The sequence below is a fragment of the Quercus robur genome, chromosome 5 (genome assembly GCF_932294415.1).
Source record: "Quercus robur chromosome 5, dhQueRobu3.1, whole genome shotgun sequence".
Lineage (NCBI taxonomy): Eukaryota > Viridiplantae > Streptophyta > Magnoliopsida > Fagales > Fagaceae > Quercus > Quercus robur.
This window is the reverse complement of record NC_065538.1, coordinates 13,312,276-13,327,250: the sequence shown is the minus strand read 5'-3', so window position 1 is coordinate 13,327,250 and position 14,975 is coordinate 13,312,276. Positions and strand designations below refer to the sequence as shown.

At 31.4% G+C, this 14,975-nt stretch overlaps 1 protein-coding gene and 1 non-coding gene across 2 annotated transcripts; both read left to right on the top strand.

Moving 5' to 3' along the window:
* Positions 1–5,188: 5,188 nt before the first annotated feature.
* Positions 5,189–8,846, top strand: LOC126725199 (60S ribosomal protein L28-2-like). The gene is made up of 4 exons (XM_050429767.1): positions 5,189–5,335; positions 5,426–5,580; positions 7,707–7,870; positions 8,478–8,846. The coding sequence occupies exons 2-4, from the start codon at positions 5,433–5,435 to the stop codon at positions 8,616–8,618; spliced, it is 453 nt and encodes a 150-aa protein (XP_050285724.1). The 5' UTR covers positions 5,189–5,335; positions 5,426–5,432; the 3' UTR covers positions 8,619–8,846.
* LOC126732010 (small nucleolar RNA R24) lies at positions 8,007–8,096 on the top strand. The gene has a single exon (XR_007659202.1). It is a non-coding gene; the product is annotated as a small nucleolar RNA R24 (small nucleolar RNA).
* Positions 8,847–14,975: the final 6,129 nt, after the last annotated feature.

The window sequence follows — 14,975 nt, the reverse complement described above, 5'->3', positions numbered from 1 at the left end:
CTATGTTGTAATCTACCACTATTTCAGAAATATGTAGGGATCTATTATTTTTTGGGTATTCAAATTTGGTGAAATCGAGTTTTTCATTGTAACTCGAGTACCATAAAAATTTTTCCAAAAAATTTGAAGTATATTTTTTCAAAAATTTGAATTTTTGGAATTTGAGTTTCACGGCAAATTCGAGTTTCAAAAATATGGTAAATCTCTATATATTTCTAAAATAGTAGTAAATTGTTAATTTTTTTTGCTAAATAGTGGTAGTGGGTCATTTTCGCCCAAAGAAGTCAAGTAACTACAAGGCCCACAAGGCCTACAAAGTCCCATCTGTCATCAAAATCAGGCTCAAGTCATGGATGAAGATCGTGAAATTCGGCTTATGAAATTAACTCAAGATGGGCCCACTTAAGATTTGGCCACTGCACCTGCCTAAATCAACACCAGCCTGGACCCACAAGCCCAGTACCAATCAGCAAAAGAAGCTTCAGCTGGGCCAACATACAAGTCACTCTTCACGTTTGCTTTTACTGTGTGGACCAAGCCCATACGTGAAAGGTAGTACCCAACAAAAGGAATAATTGGGAGATGTGGATTGGAGGGTAAGAGAGTCGTTTTCTCAGAAGTCTTGGGCTTGTCTAATGTCTCTCTGATGGGCTTAGGGCACAAGAGGAGCCATTGAGCACATCCTAAGTGCAATGTGTGAAGCTAGGGGCCCGTTTGGTTGTAGTTTTTAAAAATTGTTGTTTAAAAAGATGTGAAAATTGTGGTTTAAAAAGTGTTGTTGAACAACGTGTTTTTAGTGTGAATAAAACAAAAAAATGTGTTTGGTATCATTGTTTAAACAATGTTTTTCAGTGTTCAAAAAATGTAAAATATGTGTTTGGTATATATGTTTTGTTTGATAAAAAAAGCTGACAACGTATTAAATAATAATTTTTTATTCCGTTTTTTATCCCTTCTTTATTGCTTTTCTTCTGTCTTTATCCCTTTCTCTTCAGTCTTCAGTCTTCCCTCAGAGCAGAAAACGAAAAACCCAAACCCACGCACGTCCTCATCTCCATCGACGCCAAAGAAGATCCACGGCTGGGCTTTACGTTCGTCGGAGCTCTCCGCCGATCAGCACCTTCAGCCCGAGATTACACAGCTCCGTTCACCGATCTTCAGGCGTAGTTCTTCCCTCTGCTTCTTCTTCTTCTTCTTCTTTATTTCTTTTCCGTTTCTTTCTTTCTTTCTTTAAATCTTCATTTGCCGCGAGACCGATTTGCCTCTTCACCGATTTGCCTCTTCGCGAGACCGATTTGCCTCTTCGCGTGACCGATTTTCTGTGAGACCGATCCAGGAAGAAGCATTTTGGCGGTGGAGAGGAAGAATTGAAAACAAAATTTCTGCCGTGACTATCTGTGAGTTGTGTATTTGTGTGTTCCAATTTGTGTTGTTGAGATCTTGTAGGTTGTAATTGGTGTTTTTGAGGGTTGTGATTGCTGGTTTGTGGTATTCTGTGTGTTGTTGAGAAAAAAAAAAAAAAAAACTAAAGAATAAATTAAATCAAAGAAAAGGAAGATGGGTTTGTGGTCACTCTGTCTGAAGTGTTGCCGACGATGGGTCTGCCATGGGAACTTGCTGGAGGTATGGTGGGTTTGTCAAGGGAGGTGATCAGTGGGTCCGGCACAGTGAAAACTGAATTTGGTTTTTATTACCGTTGTGCCATCAGAAACGCAATTTCATTGTTTAAAATGTGGCCCGAGTATGTTTCAAAACATATGTTTCAAACAGAGGTTTTTCAGCAACTATTTTCAGACAACCCTATTTTAAACACTATCACCAAACATATTGTTTCAAATTTTGGACACTAGTGTTCAGTGTTTAAACACTGAACACTATGTTTTCAGTTGACAAACCAAACAGCCTCCTAGTAACTCACGCACATTTTGCACTACATGTTTTATTTAATTTAAATTTTTTGTACCAAATTAGTTAATTCAATGTAAAAATTAGAATTCAATTAGAGTTTAATTTTGGATCACATGTCTTTTTAAATTTTTGTGCAAAGTGAGTTAATTCAGTATAAAAAACGAGGAGTTCAATATATATATATATATATATATATATATATGAGAGAGAGAGAGAGAATTTAATTAGATTCAAAATTGACTTTTGCTTCTGTTGGCTTTCTATACAAATTAAATTGTTTAGATTTTTGCAGTTATTTTTTCTCTAAACTAATTAGCATATTTTTTATATTATTTCTATTAATATATTTTGTATGTCAGGATTTTAAATGTAACAAATTGTAATTAAGCTGAACGATTCTATGCACCTATCCCCATTCAATTTAGGAGATACTATTGGACCGATTTATTCTTTTATTTTGTGTTGTATTTAGTAGAATTTCATGGACAATGATTATGAATTGATACTGTATATGTAGTGTCCAATCGTGATTTTCAAAATTATATACATAATAACAATGTAATGAGAAACTTGGCATAACCAATATCATGAAAATTGTAAGAAAAAACAATTTTAGTACCTTCAAATGTTCTTGTTGAACTAATATCCTATATGTTTTATGCCCAAACTAACATCATTAACACTACTACAAATGTTCTGTTGGCTTTCCATACAAATTAAATTGTTTAGATTTTTGCAGTTATTTTTTCTCTAAACTAATTAGCATATTTTTTATATTATTTCTATTAATATATTTTGTATGTCAGGATTTTAAATGTAACAAATTGTAATTAAGCTGAACGATTCTATGCACCTATCCCCATTCAATTTAGGAGATACTATTGGACCGATTTATTCTTTTATTTTGTGTTGTATTTAGTAGAATTTCATGGACAAAGATTATGAATTGATACTGTATATGTAGTGTCCAATCGTGATTTTCAAAATTATATGCATAATAGCAATGTAATGAGAAACTTGGCATAACCAATATCATGAAAATTGTAAGAAAAAACAATTTTAGTACCTTCAAATGTTCTGGTTGAACTAATATCCTATATGTTTTATGCCCAAACTAACATTATTAACACTACTACAGTCGGGTTACATACTAGTTCCCTCTTACAAAAACATTTTTTGTTGCCTTTGGCCAAGTAGCTACATTATACTTAAAAATCAACAACATTTACCCTCTTTTTTAGTGTAAAATGCTCAGCAATTGCTAACATGTCCAACAAAATGACAAATACAATATATTTTCCCCTCATTCAACATATATTTTTTTAGTGACACCAATAAATCTATAAAGGGGAGGAGTCAGTAAACATAAAGACCAACAAACTTGAAGCCACTCAAAGAGATTTATAAAATTGCATTTGCATTTAGGTATCACCATACATTCAAAAACAAACCTTTAAGAACTTTCATAAGTTTATGAGTATACCAAACATAAAATAAACCTTTTCCCTTCACTACACTAACTATAAATATCCTTTGTTCTAGAGCTAACATCATAATTTGTTTCAATCTTGCAAGCTTGCCATATTCTTTTGTTTTGAAGACTTTGTGAATTGTTGTGATACACGAAGATGCATAGCTAACCTTTTTCTCCAACCATGTAGATGATAGTGGTGAATGTTGTATATATATATATATATATATGGATAGGTTGTAATAATGATATTTGAGTTTGGAGAATATTGTTTCATAAAGTAAAAATTCAAGTTCTGGAATTTTCTAAGTGAAAATTCAAAGTTAAGCATTTTCGATTGGTCGAAACTTTGGCTCGATCGATCGAAATGGTAAAGAAAAAATCTTGGAGTTTCTGGATGTCTTGATCGCTGCTTGATTCCTGTTTGATTGATCGAAAAGAGAATTTGACTGATTAAAAATCGAAAATCAGGATTTTTTCTGTAGAATTTTTTGGTGACTGTTTAGAGAGTTTGAAGAGGTTTCAAGTCTTGTGAACGGTTTTATGAAACATTTTAACTCTCCATATGTGCCTTTTGATGTAATATAACCCTATGAGTATAAATAGTGGCTTATGTTCACAAAATAGTAAATTAGAGAGAAACACAAGAAATCTTGTGATTATTCTCTAGAATTACTATTTGTAAAACCCAACATCTTGGTTGTATCCTGATGACAAATTTGCGATAACCTTTTAGTAACAATAGTATGGGAGGCAAATATTGTCTAAGGAAAACGATATACTGCCTCCAAGTTATCTATTTTATGTTTGTCTTTTGTGTTAATCTTGTTCTTCCATTATTATTTTGTGTAATATCCCCAACAATGAATTCAACTCCTTGAACTAAATCATGATCAATAAAGAAGGCCAATCAATTCATGACGAGTGGCAATTCGAAAAACAACCCTCAGACACATATTTAGTTTGATCTATTTTGATGAATTTTAAGACTCTTGTAAACTAAATCATAAAATTTTGTTAGTTTCAAATTAAACTTTGTACTTTTTAAAACATATCAATTTGAACATTTAAACATAAATTAAAACTTCAAACCAAACCCAAAAGTCCATGGTTAAACTCTAAATTCGATTTTGAAAGTTAAGTTATTACTCAATCTTTCACAACACTCAAGTATCTAAGCATTTTGTTCTCACCAAATACCCCACATGATATAATGAAGGATCATGCTCCAAACTGTAGCATTACCACAACACCCTTTGGCATAACCTAGTAAACCCTAAACAAAGAGAATATCATGCTCTCTAAGTGCAATGAATAAGTCGATGATCAATGGTTTAATCCATCTGTTCTATATATGAAACACTAGTTTATCGCAAACCAATACATGTTCCAAAGGTTATCAATAATTAGGCTTTTCCCCAAATTTGCTGTCTAGAGGTTGATTCCAAATTAAATCCTAAAGTCTAATTAATTTAAATTTAAACTTTAAAATTTAAGCTTTAATAAATCAAACATTATATGTTTATTAGTGTAAATCAAATCCTATATTTTAACTCATATCAATTTAAACATTTCAATTAAAACTCAAATAATAAAACCTAAAAAGTCTAAGATTTGATCTAAAATAATCAAATTATAAGATTTAATTTGAAATAATTTTGAATTTCACACATTTGGAATTATGTTGCAAACATGATATTTTTGCTTGTTTTTACAAAAAAAAAAAAAAAAAAGTTTCTTATTACGACGAAACGGAACATGTGGTCGTTGCAAATTCCAATTCTCGTCGTAGAAAGTAAAGGACACAGGCGTAATATAAGACAAAGAAGCGTACCCCTCCGGTCCAAACAAAAAGAAAAACAAAAATTAGGGTTTGAATATAAATAGCAACATAAACCCAACCTCTCCCAAATCTCCCACCATCTTCTTCGCGAAGCAGATCAAAAACCCTAGCAGGTTTCTCTCTCTCTCTCTCTCTCTGTGCATTTTGTGTTTGTTTGTTTGGGTTTTGGAAATTGAGTTTGGATCTTGTGTGGTGAGGTGCAGGACAAGGATGGCAGCAGTACCAGGGCAATTGATATGGGAGATAGTGAAGAAGAACAACTCGTTTCTGGTGAAGGAGTTTGGGAACGGAACCGCCAGCGTTCAGTTCAGCAAGGAGCCTAACAATCTCTACAACCTCAACTCCTACAAGCACTCTGGTCTCACTCTCTCTCTATTATTCTGTTTGGTTCACGAGAAAGTTTTTGCAAGTTATATGGTTCTGATTAGTGTTGGAATTAGTTTTGTTTTAAGTTGTTGTTGCTGTGTGTTTGTTTGGGGTTTTTGAGGAAATGGATTGGGAACAGTGGGAAAATGTAGGGAAAGGGGTGTTTTTGATTTGGGAATTATTTTTGATTTGATTGTGAGGTTATGACAGGTTGATTTTTTATTGCATGGTTTTGGGACTAAGGTGTGGTTGGGTTTTGAATAGTGTTGGGAAAGTTTTTTGGGTTTTGAGGAAATGGGAGGAGAACAATGGGTTATTTTGGAGTTTTTGTTTTGTGGGAAAATGAAGGGAAAGGGGTGTTTTTGATTTGGGGATTTTGTTTCGTTTGTAGATTATTTGATTGTGAGCTTATGACAATGTGATTTAATGTTGTTTGATTTCTTTGATAGTTTACTTTTTGGGACTAAGGCTTGGTTGTCATTGTTCTTGTTAACGAATCTAGGTAAATGAATGGAAGATTGGGTTCTGGATAATGTTGGAAAATTTTTATTTCAGGTGTTCTAGCTGCTGTTATATAGTTTAGTTTGGGTTTGAGGAAATGGGAAGAGAACAGAGTGTTAAAGATTTTTTTTTTTGGTGTTGAAATGATTTGAATTTTAAAGTTCAATTTTGTTGTTGTTAGGTTTCTGAGAAATTTAGCTAAAGATAAAGGAATTGAAGCTTTTTATTTAGTAGTGTTGTTTGGTCTTGAGGGGTTGCAATGATTCATTTTTGAGGAAAGCATTTCGTTGTTTTAGGGGTTTTGTGTGAAAATGAAGATAAAGTAGTGTTTTTGATTTGGGGTTTTGTTTGGTTTGGAGATTATTCGATTGCGAGGTAATGACTGTTTGATTTCTTGTCGTTTGGCTTTGAGGGATTACATTGTCTGGTTTCTTGAGGAAATGGGAGGAGAACAGTGCATGTTTAGGGTGGTTTGTGTGGAAATGAAGAGAAATAAATGTTCAGATTTTGGAAATTGGTTTGGATTGTCTTTGAGATAATCTGACACTGAAGGTTTAATTTTTCGTTGTTAGCTTTCTAATCTAGGTGCAGATAAAACGAATAGTACAGTTTTTTTATTTATTATTGTTTTGTTTTATTTTGAGGGGTTCATGTATGGTCTCTGAGGTAATGGGAGGAGAATAGTGCGTATTATAGTTGTTTTGTGCGGTTTTCAAGGATTTGACCTAAGGAGATGCACAAAATCTTGGAAAGAACCATTTATTTTAAGTATTTAAGAATATGATTGTCTGAATAGAAATTATCATGTTGGAGAAGATGACTAATATTGAATTTCATGTTCATGGTGGAGAATATAGAGGGAAAGAAAAGTAAACACATGGTTTGAGGAAGTGGGTTTGTTAGATCAAATTATAATGGATTTTTTGTGACATAGAATAGAGGTGAAAAGTATCAGTAAATGATGTTTTAATCTACATCTTTCAAGTTTACTTTTTCTGCTGTCTATATTCTGGATTAAAAACCCTTCTTTAACATTTTGATGTTTACTTTGATATTTGATTAGAAAATGTGTGTGTGCTCTTATAATTCTATTAGTTGGAAAACCTCAATGATACTGCAATTGGCTGGGGACTATACCACATGAAGTGGCAGTCATTAGTTTGAATCTCCCCTTCCCCCTTTCTTTGGGGCTGAAACTCACTCATCAATATATACATATACGTATACTTCATTTATAAAATATGTTGTTGCAATGTGTTTTGGGAAACTGTGGACTTGTTTGGTGTCTGTTATCTGAGAATAATTGTCTTCCTGGAGTTCAAAAAAGAACAAAATCTTTTTTCTCTCTGGTGTGGAACCAAAGATACCCTATGTTTTGCCTATGGACTCCTAAAGTGTTATTTTTAAGTTGTGTTATTGAAAAATGCTATTAAATATCTGAGCCTTTTCTCGTTATCTTAATTTTGTTGTTTTGTTTTGCAAAGTCTATAGGGAATTTGTGAAATTGTCTTCTCTTGTGTTTCTTAGCAGGACTTAAGCCTTCCATATTTTTGGGTTTGGAGTAATTTGGGTTATTATTTGTAGTATGAAATTTACTTTTTGATTTTTATGTGTCAGGTTTGGCAAACAAGAAAACAGTGACCATCCAACCTGTGGGCAAAGATCAATCTGTGTTGCTTGCTACAACCAAGACCAAGAAACACAACAAGCCTGCAGCTTTGCTTCACAAGTCTGTCATGAAAAAGGAGTTCCGCAGGATGGCTAATGCAGTGGCAAACCAGGTAATTTTACAAGTTAGGTCCTGTCATTTATGGGAATGTCCACATATTTTATCACTTAAGAAATATTTTTGGTCATAATATGTAATTCGCATCATTCCTGTTAGATTACCAAAGTTTCCAAAATATATTTCTTTTTTCTGCAGTGATGAGCCTCTAACATGTAAGAAGACCATACTTTATGGTTTTTTCAATGAAATACTCTTGTTACGCTTGGCTTCTGAGCTTCAACTGTATAAACCATTTTTTAGTGAGCTGTATATTGTTTTGTTGGATGAACAAATTGAATGGTATCTTGTCCATAGTATATATTAGTGTGATGTAGGTAGGCTGCTATTGGTTGTCATGTTCCTTATGGTATTTTTAAGAAATTTGGTGAGCTTGTAATTTATATTATACTCTCCTAGCATTGTCTTTTTTGAAGCAGAAAGAATCTTGTAGCTCAATTAGCTCCTTCTGGTGTTTTCAATAGAGACATTTAGGATTCAAATCCTCTTTTCCCTGTTATAGCTTTGAATTATCAAAAGCATTGTCTTTTGAAGCATTTATCCATGCTGTAATTTTTAATGCTAGATTATGTTCTTAAAAATCACTGTTTAACCCATTGCAGGTGGGAGATAATTACTACAGGCCAGATCTAAAGAAGGCCGCTCTTGCTAGGTTGAGTGCTGTTCACAGGAGCCTCAAAGTTACAAAATCCGGTGCCAAGAAGAGGAATAGGCAGGCTGTGAGGACTCCTGGTAGGAAGTGAGTCAGAGGGTTTGATAAATTGTATTGTGCTGCCTCTCATGTAGTTTTCATTACTGGTAGCATTTGGGTATCTGGATTCTCTTGTTTTGATCTCCATTTTGCGTTGACTTCTGTTTCTTGGGATGCCATTTTTTTTTCTTAATTTCCAAAGAGATGTAGTTTGGCTTTTTACTTAATTATTTTGAATTATTATATGGTTATTTTTTGGGTAGTTGAATTTTGAACTCAAGCTTACTTGTCCAAGTTATCACAAAACTGCCACTAGGAATGTGTTTTTGCTCTTAATTGCAGAATGGCGAAATGAAAAAGAAAAAGATATAAATTATGCCTGCCTTTTGTTTTAGGATTGGGGTACGTGATGAATTTAAAAGCATATGATAATTCTTGGAAATTTTAGTCTACTATAGATGATTGCGTAATTTGATTTAAAAAAATATGGGAAAAAGGAAAAAGTTGAATACAGTGGTTATTGTAAATGAATATGGGATTTCTAAAATATTAAAGAGAAGAGAAGTGTCATTGTTATAACATTTTTACAATATTTTTACAATAAATGACAGGTAGTTAATTGTTATTAGTTTAAATTTAAATTTAGTATTGAGATTACTTTTTTAACCTAATAATAATAACTAGTAACAATTTGTCATTTATAATTTATTGTAAAAATATTGTGGGAATATTATTTCCTTTTTCAATATTAAAACTTCGCTTGAGGTCATTCAGGAAAAAAAGAAAAGAAAAGAAGACGATTTGGAGATAATTGATATTTTGTTATTTTTAATTTGGGTAGTATACTTTCTCTGGTTTGTTATGGCCTCTTAAGCCCATGGAATTTTGCCAAATTAAGCCGTGTTCAATGGTAGCCCAATTATTTTGATCTTTGATAGCGTACGAATCTTCTAACTTTTTGAGATAAGTTAAGAGGAGGTTGTGGAGAACTTTCCTACCCCAATAACCATCAAATCGTCAGTAGTATTACCAGAGTTATGTTAAATAATCTCTCAAAAAACACATGTTAAATAAAATGATAAAACAGAGAATGGTTAGTGAAAAAAACAGACAACAAAGTTATATGGTAGAAGAAGATTAGGTATGAATTAATATATAATTTAAAACAAATAATAGAACTTTTTCCTTGCATTTTAATCGGAACAATAATTTTTTTTTTTCCTGGGAAAAGTTTTTTGATTAAACGATGTGGATATAAACTTCAAATCCCACCTTCCTACTATTTTCCTATAAAAAAAAGGTACAATAATTTAAATAAAATAAGAAAGCATGTTAATAATCCATAATTTGTTAGGATGTTAAGTTGTGATTTTGACATAATCTTATAACTAATATTATTTTTATTGTGCACCTATCTACTTATTATCTTAAGAGCATCTCCAATGGTCTATACAAAAGCAAAATATTCTCTATAATAGAGAAAGAGATCAAAAAAAGCCACTTCAATGGATTCTCTATACTTAAAAATTTTTTTGGCTCATGAACAGTAGCTCATTAAGTCTGATGGGCTATTTTTCATTCTTCAATTTTTTATTTTATTTGATTTTTATAATAATCAGGTGTTGAATAAAAAAAATGTTGGAAGATGTGTAGTTATAAAAAGAATAAATAATGAATGAAGAAATAATATTTAAATGAGATAAAGAATATGATAGAAAATTTGTTAGAAAGTGTATTTGAAAAAGTGGGTAGATATAGGTAAAAGTCATTGTTCATTTTCTAAATAGTACAAAAATTTGATGAATTTGCTGGAGATTTTCTAACTATTATAAAGATAGTTGTGCAGCATTTTCTATTAGATTATTTATTTAGGAAATTAGACATCTTTTCAGCATGTTATTATTGCTAAAACACTATCAAACTTCATCGTACTATTGGGTTACCCTTACCCCTATCTTAATCTGTTAAATCCTACGTAACTTTTTTGTACCAACAGGACCCAAATGAGATACCAATCATATAAAAAGAGTTATATAAAAAAAAAAAAAAAAAATCATATAGAAAGAGAATTTGTGAACGACAATTAATTACTCGGTCAATTATTGGTTAGACTACAAAAAAATTCTAGACTTAGCGAGCAAGTATGGGACCTAAAAAAACATATGTTGAACATTATTCTGGTGTCTTATAAAAGGACAAAGTTTATGACCAAGAAAAATAAAAGTCTTTGTTGAATACTTCATTAATCCCCCTTTACACCAGAATATTTTTTACTGCACTAGTCTTAAAAAATTAATATTGGCTTTAGCAAAATAAAAATATATTTTTTTCCCCATTGACTATCATTGTAGTTGAAATAAAATGATGGATTGTTAAAATTTATGTACCTGCATATGCGTATATAAAAAGAATCTTGCTAAGGAATATTGAAAAGTCAAGTCAATGTGTTTGTAGCGCACACGCATTAGAATACTCATGTTTCTTCCTTGTTTTAATCATCTACTATATATTTGTGCAATGTCTTCCTAAAACTACATTCATAGTATTTAGGCTGCAAATTGAGCAGCAGCCAAAGAAGCTCCAAAACCATGTCGGTAAAGAAGAGTTTGTCTCTAAACAACGTTGAAGCTGCAAAGCGTGGACGCTATGATCGCTGCTTCTCTTTCATGGAGGTTTCAGTAGAACCAGGAAAGACACTTAAAGAGATGGACTCCTACAAGTTGAAGGCTGAGATCAGGAGGTGGGCTAAGGCTGTCGTGGCGTATGCCCGGCAGGTTAGTGATAAATTTGGAAGCTCACGTAGCAGCAGTTGAAGGATATGTCATGGATTATATGTTTCCATCATCATGAAGATCAAGGATTTCTTCTGGATTCTTAATTGGTTGAAGGCTTTATGTTGTGCATTTCAGCATTCGTATTGAAGACAGGTTAAATTATTATTTGGTACCCAATATTTACTCTATTTCAAATGGTCCTTATACATACAAAAATGTTTTGAAAGGATATGAATTGTCATATAATGGATGGAAAATCATCGGAGTGATCTCCGTTTCACGAAAAATATTTGTTAGATCAGTATTTTCCATCCATCAAATGATGATAAAATCTTTTTTTTTTTTTAAAAAAAAGTTTGATTCTAAGGATGATTTTGAAACAAAAGTCAAAGGTGAGTATCAAGTAGGTAATTTAACCTTGAAGAAATGATGGGTTGGTTGATTGTTTGCAATGGGGTTGGAAGTGACAATAATTTGCAACAAAAACTTGGAAGATCTTTTGGGCTATTTCAGGTCAAGCAAGACAAGTTAAATAATGTGGTAGCAATTCACAATTTCGCTCGCGCAATAGCTTGCGTCTGTGGTGAAGAGTCCAAAGGAGATGAAGCCTGAAGGGGCTCTAATCTTAAGAAATGTATATGATTATTATTCCATAAAAATTTGATTTTTTTCCTTGATTCTGTCTTTTTGTGTTTGGATTATGTAATTACAAAACCATGGATTATTAATGGTTATAGAGCTTTAGTTGAATGCTTCAACAAAGCCTATAATTCAGAAAGTTATTTAATCAGCATTTGGTTATTCTACTTTCAGAACTGTTTGAAATGCAATGGTTGTTTGATGATGAAGAGGTGAATCTTGCAGTGTAATAAATATATAATATCAGGGACGGAACTACTCAAGGGCAGAGGGGGGCCATGGCCCCCAACCTTTGAAAAAAAAAAAAAAAATACTAATATGTATATTAACAAAAAGAATTTTAATTCTGGCTCTTAAATTTATATACTTGGCCCCCCTTCCCAAAAGATTTACAAACTGACCCAAGAAATCCAACAAATAGATAACAAGAAAAATCTATAAAAAAATGCACATATCTAGATAATAAGAAAATCTTTTGACAAATCATAAATCCGGTCTAAGCAAAAACAATAACAACAAATCAATTACAAATCCTAACAAAAAAAAAATTACAAAAACCCAATAACCTTTACCCAATTTCTCCCTCTCACTTGAGAGCTCTATGCCCCTCTCAAATGACACCACACTCGTAGTCATAGAGACAGCTCCTATGCCACATATTGATCACTTCATTCACACATTAGTTAGACCTTGAAAATATTAAGACGTGTCAATTGACTTGCAAAACTCTTGATTATAAAATCCTATTATTAATTTAAAAAAAAAGAAAATATACAAATAATAATTAATAAATTAATGCTAATATGCAACTTTGTCAACCTTTAATATTGATATTCCAATTTTTTAAAATCTTTGAACAAAGAACTTCGGCCCCTCCTAAGTTTGAATCCTGATTCAGTCCCTGTATAACATATCTTGTCACTGGTTTGGATGGAACGTGCCTTGCATGTGATGGCTTTTTGCATCCAATTTCTACGATGGAAGAAGAATTATTAAAAAAAAAAGAAAGAAAGGAAAGATTTTTTTTTTCCTTGAAAATAGTAGTAGTTTTCAGTTCACAGGTATGCTTAACAAATTGACAAACCTAGGAAGTGATAAAATCTTTTGATTTGAACCCTTAAAAAAAAAAGTATTTTAATTGAAATTTCATATATCAACACATCATAAGTATAGAAATAAATAGTCATGTCAAAAGTAGTGTAATTCAAGCTTTTCTAACAGAAATGTTCAATATTCAAATCTTTATTTTACTGTAATTATTAAATTATAAAAATACTATTTTTTTATATAAGTAAAATCTATATAAATGTTTTTATGTTATTGAAAACCACTTTTTAGTTTTCAAGTTTCAAATTTTAGTTGCCCCTTCTTTTTTATTAATAGCGAAGCTAAACCCTATCTTTTTGTCTTAATAAATGAAGGGTGCTAGTAGATGTTTGGAAGTTTCTCTTATTGTTAAATGTTTAATCTCAAGTTAAAAAAATTAAAGGATAATTTAAATTTTTTTAGAAACCAAAATATTAAATTTAGTATAATTATAAAGAAAGACAAACAGATACATTATTTTAGTATACAATATTATTACTTATTTATTTATTTTTGAGAAGGTATTGTGTATTACTTTGTCTTTCATATATTATCAAATTAAGCAGGGAAAAAAAATTAGGCACTTTAAAGAACAAACGATTCATGCATTTGGTTTGTGTTATAAACAAATTATATACTTGATTTTGTATTGTGTATTATAAGGAATTGCATGAATCGTTTGTTCTTTAAAGTGCCTAATTTTGGTTTTCCTTCTTAATTTGCTAATATATGAAAGACAAAGTAATTACTTTGTCTTTCATATATTAGCAAATTAAGGACTTTGTCTTTCATATATTAGCAAATTAAGAAGGAAAACCAAAATTAGGCACTTTAAAGAACAAACGATTCATGCAATTCCTTTATGTTATAAACAAATTATAAACTTGATTTTGTACCACAAGTACAAGTGTGCAACCCCAATCTAGTTTTATTTATATAGAAGTAAATGTCAACGACTCAGCCGAATTGCATACAAATAATTCGAGCCTATTGAAGTTACAAAAGAGCCACCTATAGTACTTGGTTTATGCTTTGACAATTTGGCATCCTTGTGTACTTTACTTGACTAATTAAAAAATAACTCTCCCATATATATATATATATATATATATATATGAGAAATGAGAAGAACGGTGAATTCTTTCACAGAGTTGGAGACTTGAAGGGAAAAAGGAAAAAGCCCCAAGCGCTTGATTTAGGTTGAACTTATTTATGTATTCTTTTATTGATCATGACTAAAATGTGGGAACCCAATCTTACCAAATTTGTTCCTTCTTTTTTTTTTGGTATAACAAACCCTACCTTAACAACTCAGTCAAGGTTTAGGCAATCTAGATGTGCTATGTGGTATAGCGAATGAGGTAGTTGCTTAAGGCCCCTAAATTTTAACTTATATGGTTATTTTTTTCATTATAATAGTATTAGTTAAACTCAAATATTAGCCAATGAATAAAATAATATTTTTTATCAAATGAAAAACAAGAAAAATAGAAAGAAAAATGCTACGTCCACAATATTTTTCACAACAAATTTTAAGTTTCAGGTTATTACTAGTTGTTATTAGTGGGCAAAAAAAGCAATTTTAATGGTGGGTTCAAATTAGAATTCGTAATAACTTAACACCTAAGATTTGTTGTAAAAATGTTGTGAATAAAACACTTATATATATATAAAGCAATACACAAAAAATTTCACAACATTTTTCACAACAGTTGAGTTGACAAACTTTTACTAGTTCTCATCTAGGTCAACTACTAATATTACATTTTTACTTAATACTATCAATCTGCTACATTAACAGGTGTGAAAAGTTTTGTCAAGTTTTTTGTGTTTATAGACTTTCTCAACAATTTTTTTTTTCTACGTGGTTAATTAGTAATTTTGCATCTAAAATAAGAAAATAAAATCTA